The sequence below is a fragment of the Schistocerca cancellata genome, chromosome 2, assembly GCF_023864275.1.
Source record: "Schistocerca cancellata isolate TAMUIC-IGC-003103 chromosome 2, iqSchCanc2.1, whole genome shotgun sequence".
Taxonomy (NCBI): domain Eukaryota; kingdom Metazoa; phylum Arthropoda; class Insecta; order Orthoptera; family Acrididae; genus Schistocerca; species Schistocerca cancellata.
In genome coordinates this window covers 760199952-760214683 of record NC_064627.1, presented here as the reverse complement: position 1 = coordinate 760214683, position 14732 = coordinate 760199952, and the positions used below count along the sequence as shown (strand labels likewise).

The window sequence follows — 14732 nt, the reverse complement described above, 5'->3', positions numbered from 1 at the left end:
CATGAAATACACGGTCAATGCAAGATCGGATAGGTACACTACAATACATGTGGAGCAAGTCAATGGCTTTGTTCTATTACACACTGCAACAGATACACATACACGCATTAGGCGTTCGTTTCTGCTGTGGCACATTGTCCCAGAAACGCATTAAAAATAGCTGCAATCCTCCCGTTCTCAACAAGGTTTTCGGGAAGCTTGCCTTGTTCTACGGTACACGCCGCAACCATAAGTCCGAGTTTTACAACAGGCCGAGTTCTCATATAACTGGAATTGTCAGAGGGAGAGAGAGGGCGGGGGGGGGGGGGGAGAAGAAGAAGATGTGTACCGTACGGTCCAAGAAATTCCTTCCGTTGTAGTTAATAATAAATTTCTCAAGGAGATGCGAATTCAGCGAATTCAGGAGCATAAAAATTTCACTCTAATTCTATGCTGTTGCGGTTTACCTCTTCAGCGACTCTTCGTAGTTGTTCTGCCATGGACGGGCCGGTCTGCTGCACCATCTTGTAGAAGTATCCCTCCTTATTTTGTAACAGCAGGTGAGGATGGTCAAATTCCTGTGTGCATAAAGTAATATGATACTTCCCTAATCAGAGCTTCCACTAAATTAACAGACTTTCATTACGTCAAGCTGCGTTCAAAAAAATGTTCAAATGTGTGTGAGAACTTATGGGACTTAACTGCTAAGGTCATCAGTCCCTAATCTTACACACTGCTTAACCTAAATTATCCTAAGGACAAACACACACACCCAGGCCCGAGGGAGGACTCACATTTCCGCGGGGACCAGCCGCACAGTTCATGACTGCAGCGCCATGACCGCTCGGCTAATCCCGCGCGGCCTCCAGCTGCGTCAAAGGCGACATTTAAAAGCAATTAGCTGTGCACACAACGTAAATACTCCGACAGATGTGAAAACACGGGAGTAGTTTCTCGATTTTCGCTGACAGAATTCGAGTCGTAGTACCTGAAGACATGTGGTGAGCCACCGACAGTTCATACTCTGTTGATTTAGCAACAATTACTGTCCACTTGTGTTAATGACTTTTTCAATAGAACAGTGAACACGAATTAACTAAAAATAAATCAATGAAGGACCAGCCAACTGCTGGTGTGTTTAGGAAAATTCTGGTAGGTGTATACGGGGTGTCACCTGCTGTGGGTCGACGGTCACATTTTCTCTGGTGTTTCGGCGGATATTTGCAATTTCTTCTTTGCAGTGTGTGGCTGGAATCAGCCCACGTGAATACTGCTCGTAAAGTCTTTAATGCGACGCCCATATCGACAGAAAGAATCTGTTTACTTCCCGTTACGAGGAGAATGATTTTTAAGGTGGAATTTTACGCGCCCTTTTGATTGCGCGGTACAATATTAGACTAGTGCGACATTCATTTTATCGACATGTATTAACAGGGACAGTGAAACACGAAGAATAGCCAACACTCCAGCAGCCACAGCCCTGCTCAGTAATTGCTGCCGGAGTTCTGGTTTATCTTCGGGTTTTACTGTCCTTGTTAATATATACCGATAAAACTAATCTCGCAGTAAACTAATCTGGAACCGCTCAATCGAGCTGGAACGTAAAATTTCGCTTTAAAAAATAATAATTTCTGCTCGTAACGGCAAACAAACCGACTCTTTCTGTCGGCGCTGGACGGCACGTGTAAGACTTGATGAGCAGTATTTGTTTGGGCGGACTCCAACTACACATCGCAAATAAAGAAATTGCAAATATCTGTCAAACAGCAGAAAAAAATGCGATTGACGACTCTGTATACGAGATGACTAAAAACTGCCAGCGGCTGCTGTGAGTAACAATCTCACCACACCGATGTACATTTTGTCCTGTGTTCCGTGGTATTTAACAGTTACGTTTTAATGGTGCTGTGAGATGATGCATCATCAAATATTATTACAAACCGCTGTGATCTATCGGTGGACGATAGTTACTAGGAAGAATCAATCCCTAAACGAGACTGTTTCAGTTACAGAGAATATACACGGCAGCAAATTCTTCATATCACCAATATGAGGGGAAATTCTTGAGGGTAAATTTAGATAACAGTTGCTCCTGATTAAGAAAGGTGTCAGATACGAAACTTCCTAGCAGATTAAAACTGTGTGCTGGAACGAAACTCGAACTCGGGACCTTTGCCTTTTGCGGGCAAGTGCTCAACACGACTAACGACCCGTCCTCACAGCTTCACTTCCGGCAGTACCTCGTCTCCTACCTTCTAAACTTCACAGAAGCTCTCCTGCGAAACTTTCAAGACTAGGACCGCTGAAAGGAAGGGTATTGCAGAGACATGGCTTAGCCACAGCCCGGGGTATGCTTCCATTACGAAATTTTCACTCTGCAGCGGAGTGTGTGCTGATATGAAACTTCCTGGTAGATTAAAACTGTGGACTCGATCGAGACTCGATCTCGGGACTTTTGCCATGGCTAAGCCATGTCTCCACAATATTCTTTCTTCCAGGAGTGCTAGTCTTACAGCTTTCGCAGGAGAGCTTCCGTGAAGTTTGGATTATAGGAGATGAGGTACTACCGCAAGTACTGCCGTAAGGAAGCACCGGTAGTCGCTGTAGGGTAGCTCAGTTGGTAGAGCATTTGCTTCTGAAAGGCGGTCCCCAGTTCGAGGCTCTGTCCGGAAGAGAGTTTTAATCTGCCAGTGAGTTCCACATCAGTGCATCCTCCGGCGCAGAAAGAAAATCTTATTGAACATTTCAATTAGTTCTGAAGCTTCGAAAATGTGTACAGAGAACATTCGTTATGACACACCTGAGTGTTTGCTTATTAGCTTTGTAGAAGAACAAGATACCTCCATTGCAAATTTCTGAATTTCACACAAGCTTAGCATCGTAAACAAATAAAACTTACTGCTTTTAACTTAAGATTTCGAACAGCACAGTGGAGTTCACTACTAGTGAGTATGAACATTCACCGCCTCCCTTTTTTGTGCCACCGGTACGATGTTTTCCCTTGTCGATTCCATTGTAGATAATTTCGACCACCACACGGATTAGAACACACCACAATTATATGCCTCAATAGTCGAGCTCAATCACCCTCCACCGATCTCCACCTAGAGCAGAGGTTACCAAACTTTGCCTCTGACGTAACACTTTGAGAATCCTGGTATTTTGATGGAAGACCTTGTTTATTTTGAAGATGAATTTTTTAAAAATGAGGAAAACTTGTTTTATTAAGTGATTACTGCAATTTTAAATTTTCACTACTAACACAGAAATCATAATAAAATTTTAAAAAGCAACTAGTATCGTCAAAATGTCGAAAAAAGCGCCATGTTATTGTTTTCGCGGAGCACTTATTCACTTTCCGCGTAACACCTGGGTTCTGTGGGACAGTTCCGAAATTTTGAGCTATAGGTATGTAGTTTGAATCCTGGTGTGGAGAAGAAATTAGAAGTTCATCAACAGTACATGACCAGCAATGGATAGAAAGTTAGTACCGTAGAATGTGTACCAACGTTCGCAGTAAAGAGTAAAACTGTGCGTAGAAAGGAACAAGCTATGTGGCAACACTGAGTTTCATCCTCCAACTTCTATCACCAGCATCATCATCATGGAAAACAACAACAACACAAACAAGACACTACACTATAATGCACTCATCAGTCACCTTTCATCCATATCGGCCAAATGGTGTCAACAAAATAAGCTTGTACCACCACGTGAGCTGCACAAGTATGTATACTGCACACACCAAAAATAAAAAAAAATGCATTACCCCGGTTCCCAGGACTCTTCAAGATAGACGTTGACTGTGGATGTAAACAACCTTGCGTGAGCAGAGCCTATTAGACGGAGGGGGGTCCGACAGCCGATCAGTTCCAGTCATTCCACCAGGAAGGAGGTACACGGCATGTGTCGTCTGTAGTTCAACCATGCGTAGATGATCATTACCGCAGTTCGATCGAGTTCACATTGTTACTTTGTGCCAGGAAGGGCTCTCAACAAGGGAAGTATCCAGGCGTCTCCAGTGAAACAAACCGATGTGCAGTAGATACAGAGAGACAGGAACTGTTGATGACATTCCTCGCTCAGGCCGCCCAAGGGTTACTACTGTAGTGGATGACCGCTACCTACGGATTATGGCTCGGTGGACAGCAACGCCACCGTTTTGAATAATCCTTTTCGTGCAGCCACAGGACGTCGTGTTACGACTCATCCTGTGCGCAAAAGGCTGCATGATGTGCAACTTCACTCCGGACGGCCATGTCGAGGTCCATCTTTGCAACCACGACACCATGCAACGCGGTACAGATGGGCCCAATAACATGTCGAATGGATCGCTCAAGATTGGCATCACGTTCTCTTCACCGATGAATGTCGCATATGCCTTCAACCAGGCAATCGTCGGAGGCGTGTTTGGAGGCAACTCGGTCAGGCTGAACGCCTTCGACACACTGTCCAGAGAGTGCAGCAAGGTGGAGGTTCCCTGCTGTTTTGGGGTGGCACTATGTGGGGCCGACGTACGGAAGGCGCTGTAACGGCTGTACGATACGTGAATGCCATCCTCCGACCGATAATAAATAGGGCTGTTTATGGACGACGTGACCCACCAACCACTCTGATGAATCTAAGCCGAATCGCCGTTGAGGAGTGGGACAATCTGGATCAACAGTGCATTGATAAACTTGTGGATAGTATGACATGACGAATATCGGCATGCATCAATGCAAGAGGACGTGCTACTGGGTATTAGAGGTAGCGGTTGTACAACAATCTGGACCACCACATCTGAACGTCTCGCTGTGTGGTGGTACAACATGCAATATGTGGGTTTTCTTGAGCAATAAGAAGGGTGGAAATGATGTTTATGTTGATCTCTGTTCCAATTTTCTGTACAGATTCCTGAACTCTCGGAACCGAGGTGATGCAAAACTTTTTTTTTTTATGTGTGTGTATTTAATGTACCGGTATAGACTGAAGTAGAGATCTTCATCCCAAGAACTGAAAGTTTCTGATATAATTTACGTCTCTAGTAAATTATGATGAAAGTCATTAACTGAAAGAAAAAATGATTCAAATGGCTCTGAGCACTATGGGACTTAACTTCTGAGGTCATGAGTCCCCTAGAACTCAGAACTACTTAAACCTAACTAACCTAAGGACATCAAACACATCCATGTCCTAGGCAGGATTCGAACCTGCGACCGTAGCGGTCGCGCGTTTCCAGAGTGTAGCGCCTAGAACCGCTCGGCCACCCCGGCCGGCTTATTAACTGAAAAATTTCACAGTGAAGAATGGCAAGGAAACATATACGAGTTGGACAAAAATATGGAAACCCCGCGAGAATTGCATACTTAAACATAAATACAGTTATTAGCGAAGTTTGCGGGTTGCACTGTTATATTTGACCACGAACAGTACCTGTACAATGTACAATGTGCTCAATACGTTGAAGGTGTCAGTGGTAGTCAGTATAGTATTCTGTGTTGTTGTGAGTGCAGTAGGTCGGAGCCGAGTGAATTCGAACGTGGGGAAATTGTAGGTGCTCATACGGTGGGTGCTTCCGTAATCAAGGTAGCCAAAGTGTTTGGTGTTTCAAGAGGAACCGTATTGAAGATTTATACGGCATAGTAGGGAAGCAGAAGAACATCATCAGGTAAGTGACAACACAAACGAAAGTGTATGCTGAGCGAGTGTGACACACGGTCATTGAAGAGTACTGTGACAAAATAATGGGACGACATCTGCAAAAGTCACTGCAGAGCTGAATGTCGCACTCGCGAACCCAACACGAAAGGAACTCCATTAAGTACGAAATTGCAGGGAGAGTTGGAATTTCAAAACGTGTCATCATTAGTGTAGATGCCGTAGCACGAAAACATAGTGTCAGTGCCATAAAACCTGGACTGTGGAGCAAGGGAAGAAAGTCATTTGGTCGGATGACTCTTGTTTCACACTGTTTCCATCTTCTAGCTGACTTTACGTCCAAAGAGTGAAACAGGGCAGGGGTCTGACGATGATTTGGGTAACCGTATCGAGATGCTCCATGGGCTCCAAGATTATTCTGCGAGATCCAACTACAACCAAGGATTATGTGACCATTTTCGGTGATGATGTCCATCCCACGGTACAATGTTTGTTGCCCGATTGTAATGCAGTGTTCCAAGATGACGGTGCCGCTGTTCACACAGCTCACATCGTCCAGGATTGGTTTTGTGAGCACGAGCACGAATCGTCACATCTTCCTTGACCTCCACACTCACCAAATCTCAATATTAATGAGCCTTTGTGGTCTGCTTGGGAGAGAAGGGTGCGTAAGTGCTATCCACCTCCATCGTGGTTAACTGAACTTGCCACTATTTAGTAGGAACAATGCTATAAAATTCGTTTTAAAACTGTACAGGGCCCGTATTTATCCAGTCCGTGACAACTGGTAGTTGTTTTCAGTTCCAACGGCTCTCCTACACAATATCGGGCATGGTAATGGATTGTGTTTCTGGTGTTTCCCTATTTTTGTCCACTTCCTGTATATCTCTAACATAAAACGTGATTGAAAAAAACACTTGTACATACCACCATGCGGCCAGCATCCATTACGAGCACCTTGTCGGAATCCATTATGGTATTGAGACGATGTGCCACTGTCAGTACCGTACAGTGCGCAAACTTGAGGCGAATGGTCTTCTGAATCAACGAATCAGTGCTGGAAAATGAATTGTTTGTTTAGTAGCAACAGAAGTGAAACTCCACATCAATAATTAAGTAAATAAATATCCAAATACGTTACATCTACATATACGTGATTACAATGCAGTTCACAATTAAGTGTCTGGTGGAAGGTTCATCGAACCATCTGTCAGCTACTTTCCTACCTTTCCACTCTCTAACAGCGCACGGGAAAAACAAACACTTAAATCCTTCCGTGCGAGCTCTGATTTTCTTTTTTTTTTTTTTTTTTTTTTTTTTGTTATGATGATCGTTTCTACCTATGTAGGTGAGCGGCAACAAAATATTTTCACACTCTGAGGAAACATTTGGTGATTGAAATTTCATGAGAACGTCCTGCCGCAGCGGGAAACGCTTTTGTTTTAATGACTGTCGCCCCAATTCGTGTATGCGGTAGACTCAAAAAGAACCTTAAGGCTTTGATTTTTTTGTTTAATCGAATCCTGTAATATATTAACACAACATACTAAGTTCAACTATATCACTATATTAATCCAAACTCCATAAGATATACAAATCATCACTAGATGCGTTGGTGATCATGACTGACTAAAGATCATGAACAATATATAAAAGATTACTGATACTTATTAGAAACTTCTAACACGTTTAGTGGGCCCTGTATGACTAACAGTTTTAACAGAAACACGTGGATAAGAAAATGCCGTTTTCCTGACACAAGTACAACAAAATTAGACGATGTGTTTAAATTATCCGCTTTGGCAGAACCTTTGCACGGTTACTGCAGTTAGGATTACTAAAAGCACAGCTTCAACTGAGTGAGTTAAGGAATGGAAAGTTACATGTATCACATAGTCACAGAAAAGTCTAATGGTGTTAAATTCGACGCTAGAGGAAGTCAGTTAGACCTTTATTGCACATCCACGTAACAAAGCTTTCGTCTGCATACTGCCTGACACCACGCATTAAGTACAGGACAGACGATTAGCATTAGCAAGCAGAGAGGGTTGTGATCACTCTTTAAAGCCAGTTAAAGTAATGAGTTTGATTTTTCTTTAATCGCCCATCGTACGAGGACGTACGTTGCAAGTCTCGCGAAATGACCACAAAGAAAAAAATCAGAGAACTTATTCACAGAATGGGTAAATTTGGTGAAGGGGGAGAGGGGGGGTACCCGCCAAACTACAAGATGATATGCGGAGTAGATATGTACTTGTGATCCTCATCTATAGGGTTTAAAACGGCCTCAGTTTGGCGAGAAAGGGTGTTGAGCTATACCACATCTATCTGAAGCCACCTACTAATGTTTAGATCCGTTAGGGCTACCAAATTGTGGGAATGATACATTTCACCCACTATTCCAGAGTCCTAGATACTGTATATGCGATTAAGATGGGATGCTTTAGTGGTGTGACTGAGATGCGGTAGGGTGACTGAATGTTCTTCAAACCAGTAACGTGTCTACGCTGCCTTGTGAACACGGTTGTTGTCTTGGAGGACGGGAGAATCCGTAGCGTCCCGATCACGAAGGTGTAGAAGAAAGGGGAACACGGGGTCGCCAAAGCTTTTAAAATAATTTTATTTGTTCAGGTAACATTAGCTTCGGAAGTGCAGCTAAATAAATTCCATTTGAGTCTGTACTGGCAGTTTCTGCAGCTACGCCACCGAAATCTAATGGGTCATTCAACGCAGGGAGAAAACTTGAAGATGGGCATCCTGGTTCATCTTCATGGTAACCTGAATAAGCAGATCCAGGTAATGTTATGAAAAACACCAAACATCACGAAACCACCTCCGGCCTGACATAAGCGTCCACACAGAAGGGGTTAAACGCCCCTTTGAACCGTTGCGTCGCATCATTTGAAAAGGGGCAAAATCGCAACTCGTCTGACCACACTGCACAACTCCAATTTCTGTGTTGTTTGGCCCGTTTAAGACACGCTGACGCTGTGTACTTGACTCGGAATGTCCATTTCATGTAGTTCCCTTCGCAAAGTTCACTCATAAACTGGATGAGGTTGGACGGGTTTCACTGAGAGCAGACATTCCCGTCGGGTTTGAAACCGATTGTCACATACAAGACGTGACACTCGTCTTCGGCCCCTGCCACTTAGGGATTCTTTCTAAAAATTGTTATGTGGTGTTACAAGAGTGCAAATGGTGCATCATTCCTTGTAGACATCGTAATAGTAAGCACTCATATACCAAAAGATCTGTCAGTTTCATAGTGTGGATATGGGTACATCAAACACGACAACCCCTTTCTGTCATTCTGTCATACCCCACGTCTGTCCACACAGTAAGCTGATTCTACACAACTGACTGATACACACGCTGCCTGATCAAAAGTATCGGCTCACCTATTAGTGGATGTTAAATACACGGTGTCTCCACGCTTCACCGTTATGATGGCTCAAACGATGCTGTGGACACTTTAACAGAGTGTCTGCATGTCTGTGGAGGAACAGCAAGCCATTCTTCCTAAACAGCCGAAACCACAGAAGATAGTGACGTCTGACGCTGGGTGTGGAGCGAAATCGATGTTCAAACACATCCTAAAGCTGTTCCATTGAATTCAGCTCGGGACTTTGGGGAGGCTAGTGAATTTCAGGAATGTTATTTTCCAGAAATCATTGTCTCGCCGATGTTACTTTGTTATAGGTTGGATTGTCACGATATAATCACCATTCCTAGACCTTTCCTCTGCTGTATGCAGTACGCAGTGCTGTAAAATGTTTTTAGCCGCGTGGGATTACCCGAGCGGTCTAGGGCGCTGCAGTCACGGACTGTGCGGCTGGTCCCGGCGGAGGTTTGAGTCCTCCCTCGGGCATGGTGTGTGTGTTTGCCCTTAGGATAATTTAGGTTAAGTAGTGTGTAAGCTTAGGGACTGATGACGTTAGCAGTTAAGTCCCATAAGATTTCACATACATTTTTTGTAAAATGTTTTCAAATCCTTCTACAGTTTAGTGTTTCCGTTAACGTAGTAAGTGTAAGACACCCTAACCGTGAAAAATACCCTCATATCATATCACCAACTCCTCCGAACTTCACTGTTGACGCTATACATGATGACAGATCGTTCTCGGGGATTCGTCAAACCCGAACCCAGCCATATGATTGCCATAGGGCATATCGTGAATCATAACTCGACGTCGCTCGTTTCTAGTCATTCACTGTCCAGTGGTGACGTTCTTTATTCTGTACACCACTTCAAGCGGCACCTAACACTGACAAAAGAAATATGAAGCTTATGAGGAGCCGCTCGATCATTGTAGCCCATTCTTTTTAACTCGTTAACACACATTCGTTGTGCTAACTGGACTGCTGGTAGCACTTTGGAACTCACGATTAACTCCTTCCTTTTATTTCAAGCGATTTTTTAAATAACTATCCTCCACAGTGGTGACACACCCTGTTCCTCAGACACGACGTCTCCCTTGGTCTTGGCTTAACTGTGATTGTTCCTTCATGTTTCTACCGCACAACCACTTCACCGACACTCGGCTTTGGGAGCTTTAGAAGAGGTGGAATGTCCATAATGGAGCTGTTACTCCAACGACATTCACTAACTAGTCGACGTTCGAAGTCACTGAGCTCTCCTGATCGATCCATTGGCTCTGAGCACTATGGGACTAACATCTGAGGTCATCAGTCCCCTAGAACTTAGAACTACTTAAACCTAACTAACATCACACAACACCCAGTCATCACGAGGTAGAGGAAATCCCTGACCCCGCCGGGTATCGAACCCGGGAGTGGGAAGCGAGAACGCTACCGCACGACCACGAGCTGCGGACGATCGATCCATTCTGCTGTTACTGCTTCTATAGTGGCAACACAATATTCTCTGCCTCCTTTTGTACTGGCCCACCAATTCCGCATTACATATGGTTGTCCATATATTTTTGACCACGCAGTGTACACCTCACTTCATTGCCATGACTTATGACAGCGATGGATGGTCAAACGACTGGGTGGTACCAATTGCTCACTACCTACGGTGTTCCAAAGAGACAAGCTTGCTGTTCTGAGGAGATGACTGGAATTTTGGCGTTCGGATTATATACTACTGGCCATTAAAATTGCTACACCACGAAGATCACGTGCTACAGACGCGAAATTTAACTGACAGGAAGAAGATGTTGTGATACGCAAATGATTAGCTTTTCAGAGCAGTCACACAAGGTTGGCGCCGGTGGCGACACCTACAACATGCTGACATGAGGAAAGTTTCCAACCGATTTCTCATACACAAAAAGCAGTTGACCGGCGATGCCTGGTGAAACGTTGTTGTGATGCCTCGTGTAAGGAGGAGAAATGCGTACCATCGCGTTTCCGACTTTGATAAAGGTCGGATTGTAGCTTATCGCGATTGTGGTTTATCGTATCGCGACATTGCTGCTCGCGTTGATCGAGATCCAATGACTGTTAGCAGAATATGGAATCGGTGGGTTCAGGAGGGTAATACGGAACGCCGTGCTGCATCCCAACGGCCTTGTATCACTAGCAGTCCAGATGACAGGCATCTTATCCGCATGGCTGTAATGGATCGTGCAGCCACGTCTCGATCCCTGAGTCAACAGATGGGGACGTTTGCAAGACAACAACCATCTGCACAAACAGTGCGACGACGTTTGCAGCAGCATGGACTATCAGCACGGAGACCATGGCTGCGGTTACCCTTGCCGCTGCATCACAGACAGGAGCGCCTGCGATGGTGTACTCAACGACGAACCTGGGTGCACGTATGGCAAAACGTCATCTTTTCGGATGAATCCAGGTTCTGTTTACAGCATCGTGATGGTCGAATCCGTGTTTGGCGACATCGCGGTGAACGCACATTGGAAGCGTGTATTCGTCATCGCCATACTGGCGTATCACCCGCCGTGATGGTATGGGGTGCCACTGGATACACGTCTCGGTCGCCTCTTGTTCGCATTGACGGCACTGTGAACAGTGGACGTTACATTTCAGATGTGTAACGGCCCGTTGCTCTACCCTTCATTCGGTCCCTGTGAAACCCTACATTTCAGCAGGATAATGCACGACCGCATGTTGCAGGTCCTGTACGGGCCTTTCTGGATACAGAAAATATTGGACTGCTGCCCTAGCCAGCACATTCCCCAGATATCTCACCAATTGAAAACGTCTGGTCAATGGTGGCCGAGCAACTGGCTCGTCACAATACGTCAGTCACTACTCTTGATGAACTGTGGTATCGTGTTGAAGCTGCATAGGCAGTTGTATCTGTACACGCCATCCAAGCTCTGTTTGACTCAATGCCCAGGCGTATCAAGGCTGTTATTATGGCCAGAGGTAGTTGTTCTGGTTACTGATTTCTCAGGATCTGAGCACCCAAAATGCTTAAAAATGTAATCACATGTCAGTTCTAGTATAATATATTTGTCCAATGAATACCCGTTTATCATCTGCATTTCTTCTTGGTGTAGCAATTTTAATGGCCGGTCGAGTAATATTTTACAGTAACGGAAGTATGTTCAGAGAGTTGTTGAGAGGCGGAGGTGCGGAATACTGACTTGTTGTCGACGTTGGCCGTCGCCTCGTCCAGCATGAGGATGCGGTTGTCGCGCAGGATGGCGCGCGCCAGGCACACCAGCTGGCGCTGGCCCACGCTGAAGTTGCTGCCCTGGTCCAGCACGCGCGTCTGCAGACCCAGGCTGTCGTGCAGCGACTCGCGCAGCTCCACCTGAAAAACAACACGGCCGCCTTCAGCTTGTCCTCATCCTCATCTGTCACCCGCAAGTGCTTGCTCTACCTACACTCTTTAGTGACAGCCACTGCATACACAAAAATTGCGTCGGCTGATAACAGCACGCCGAATGATGACGAGATTAGAGAAACGTTAACAGATGTATTAACTGTCCAAGTACAAAGTCCTATCACGGACAACTGAATGCACACCGGTACGGAGCTGATCTGACTCGAGAACGTTTGCTTACGTCGGAGAAGTTGCAAGTGGTCGAGGCCCCGCTGGCAGTGGCTCGCCATGTTCGTATTTGTCGTCAGGGATTGCTTCGCTCGGCCGCCGCTGGCGCCGAATGCAAACGCTGCTGTGGCAGATTGCGTGGGCGCGCCTTCACAGTCCGTGTACTCTTCTCTTAGGGATAATGGGCAATTATCTCAGGTGATCGCTGAGAGTCTAAAGAGCAAATAAACTTAAATGTACATTTATTAACAACTCCCTTCATCAGAGAAAGTGCGTCTTTGCCTAACATCGTGGGAAATGCTCTTTGATGGTTTTGCGTTCGAATCAGGTTCAAATGGCTCTGAGCACTATGGGACTTCTGAGGTCATCAGAGACTGTAGCGCCTAGAACCGCCCGGGCACTCCGGCCGGCTTCGAATCAGGGGCGAATACAAACAATTCTGCACAGCCTCCATACAGTCTGTCGCAGTTTTACGTTAGAGAGCAAACAGCTTCTATCGATTTTCCATGACAACCTTTCCGATTGGTTCGTAGATCGGTTCAAAATTTTAATCTGATCAAATTAAACTATGTGGTTCTAGAGACAAGAATTCAACCACTATGTATGCATGTTTTCGTTTGAAGCGTGCCGGCCGCGGTGGTCTCGCGGTTCTAGGCGCGCAGTCCGGAACCGCGCGACTGCTACGGTCGCAGGTTCGAATCCTGCCTCGGGCATGGATGTGTGTGATGTCCTTAGGTTAGTTCGGTTTAAGTGGTTCTAAGTTCTAGGGGACTGATGACCACAGCTGTTAAGTCCCATAGTGCTCAGAGCCATTTTTGTTTGAAGCGTTGTAATGTTGTTACTTTAATTTGCTGTGCTGGAGTGTAATGTTGCAACTTTAATTTGGTATGCTGAAATCGGAGCTAATAGACAATGAAAGTGGGTTAAAAGCCGTGATCTGTCTGGGGACGTTAACCGTGGATTACTGGGCAACTGTTTCATCAGATATTTAGCAGACTAACATTAATGATAATCTTTTAATAGTCATACAAAACCGGTAAAATATATATATAAAAGGAGAATTTAAATAAAAAGAAAGAAATCAGTTTATACTTGGAAATTTATTTTAACATTGTTCATTGAAATTTCAGCATATTATACGTGAGTTATAACTGAGCTGGTGCCTTATTTACGATTGAAAAGAATGTGAGATTGTAATCTTACGGAACACATAAAATATGGAGCCAAGATTTGGGAAACTGCATACAACACTCCATTCGTAAAATAACACACGAAGAACATTGAAACATAAGCAAGAAGAAATTAGCCACAACCAACAGATTCAGTTTTTACCCAAAGAAATTACGTTCATACCACAATCCTGTCCGTCATGTAATTACCACACACTGGTATACTAAATTCATATTAACTCTTTGTGAAGTCTTCGCAAAAAGAATAGCTGAGGGCTACTTTGATGATTACACCACATGCTTCACATGGTCAACTTGGTTTACACAAAGCGTACAACTCCACAATAATTTTGATAATTAAAATACATTAGATCGAAAAGCAATTGACAAAAGAAAAACCTTGAACTGGTTACTAACGTCTTACTATTAACCTGATGGGTCAAACAGTTATATAAGCACGTGGTAGTGGTCTCGCAAAGTACACCCCACGTGGGTTGAACATAAAGAAAAGCATAAAGAAAAGTTGCTATATAAAAAAAAATATTCTCAAGACGAGACGTTATAATCTCACGCACATTCGGATTTAAGATTGATGAACTTAGTTAGAGTTACTGATCAACACGTGGTTCCACTTTACTCACAAAGTAGTAACAAAGCAACTACCGCAAAATAATCTGAATTTAACATGAGAATTACACTCCGCTGCACTTTAAGATAGCATTAGATATTTTAGAGCTAAACCTGAAATCAAGGTGATTAAATTTTCAGTTAGGCTGAACTTAAGAAATCCATTGTCCTACGGACTTAACAGACACGCGCTTAGCCGGAGATCTTACCACTTCAGACGCTCGCCACGGCCACACTGCAACTGCCCTACTGCCGAGCGTGCTTCCTGATGGTGGCTCACAAAGACCAACGGAAGTGGCCAGAGGGGCAGCTTCCTATACCAACATGAC

The 14732-nt window shown here is 44.6% G+C and overlaps 1 protein-coding gene across 1 annotated transcript in view; it reads right to left on the bottom strand.

Moving 5' to 3' along the window:
- Positions 1-14732, bottom strand: part of LOC126162588 (ATP-binding cassette sub-family C member 4-like) — a 166760-nt gene that overhangs the window by 1645 nt on the left and 150383 nt on the right. The window contains exons 22-24 of the mRNA XM_049919190.1: positions 12198-12367; positions 6547-6676; positions 447-557 (exon numbers count right to left, since the gene is read on the bottom strand). Of these exons, the coding sequence (XP_049775147.1) occupies positions 447-557; positions 6547-6676; positions 12198-12367 (411 nt within the window). The remainder of the gene's footprint in view (positions 1-446; positions 558-6546; positions 6677-12197; positions 12368-14732) is intronic.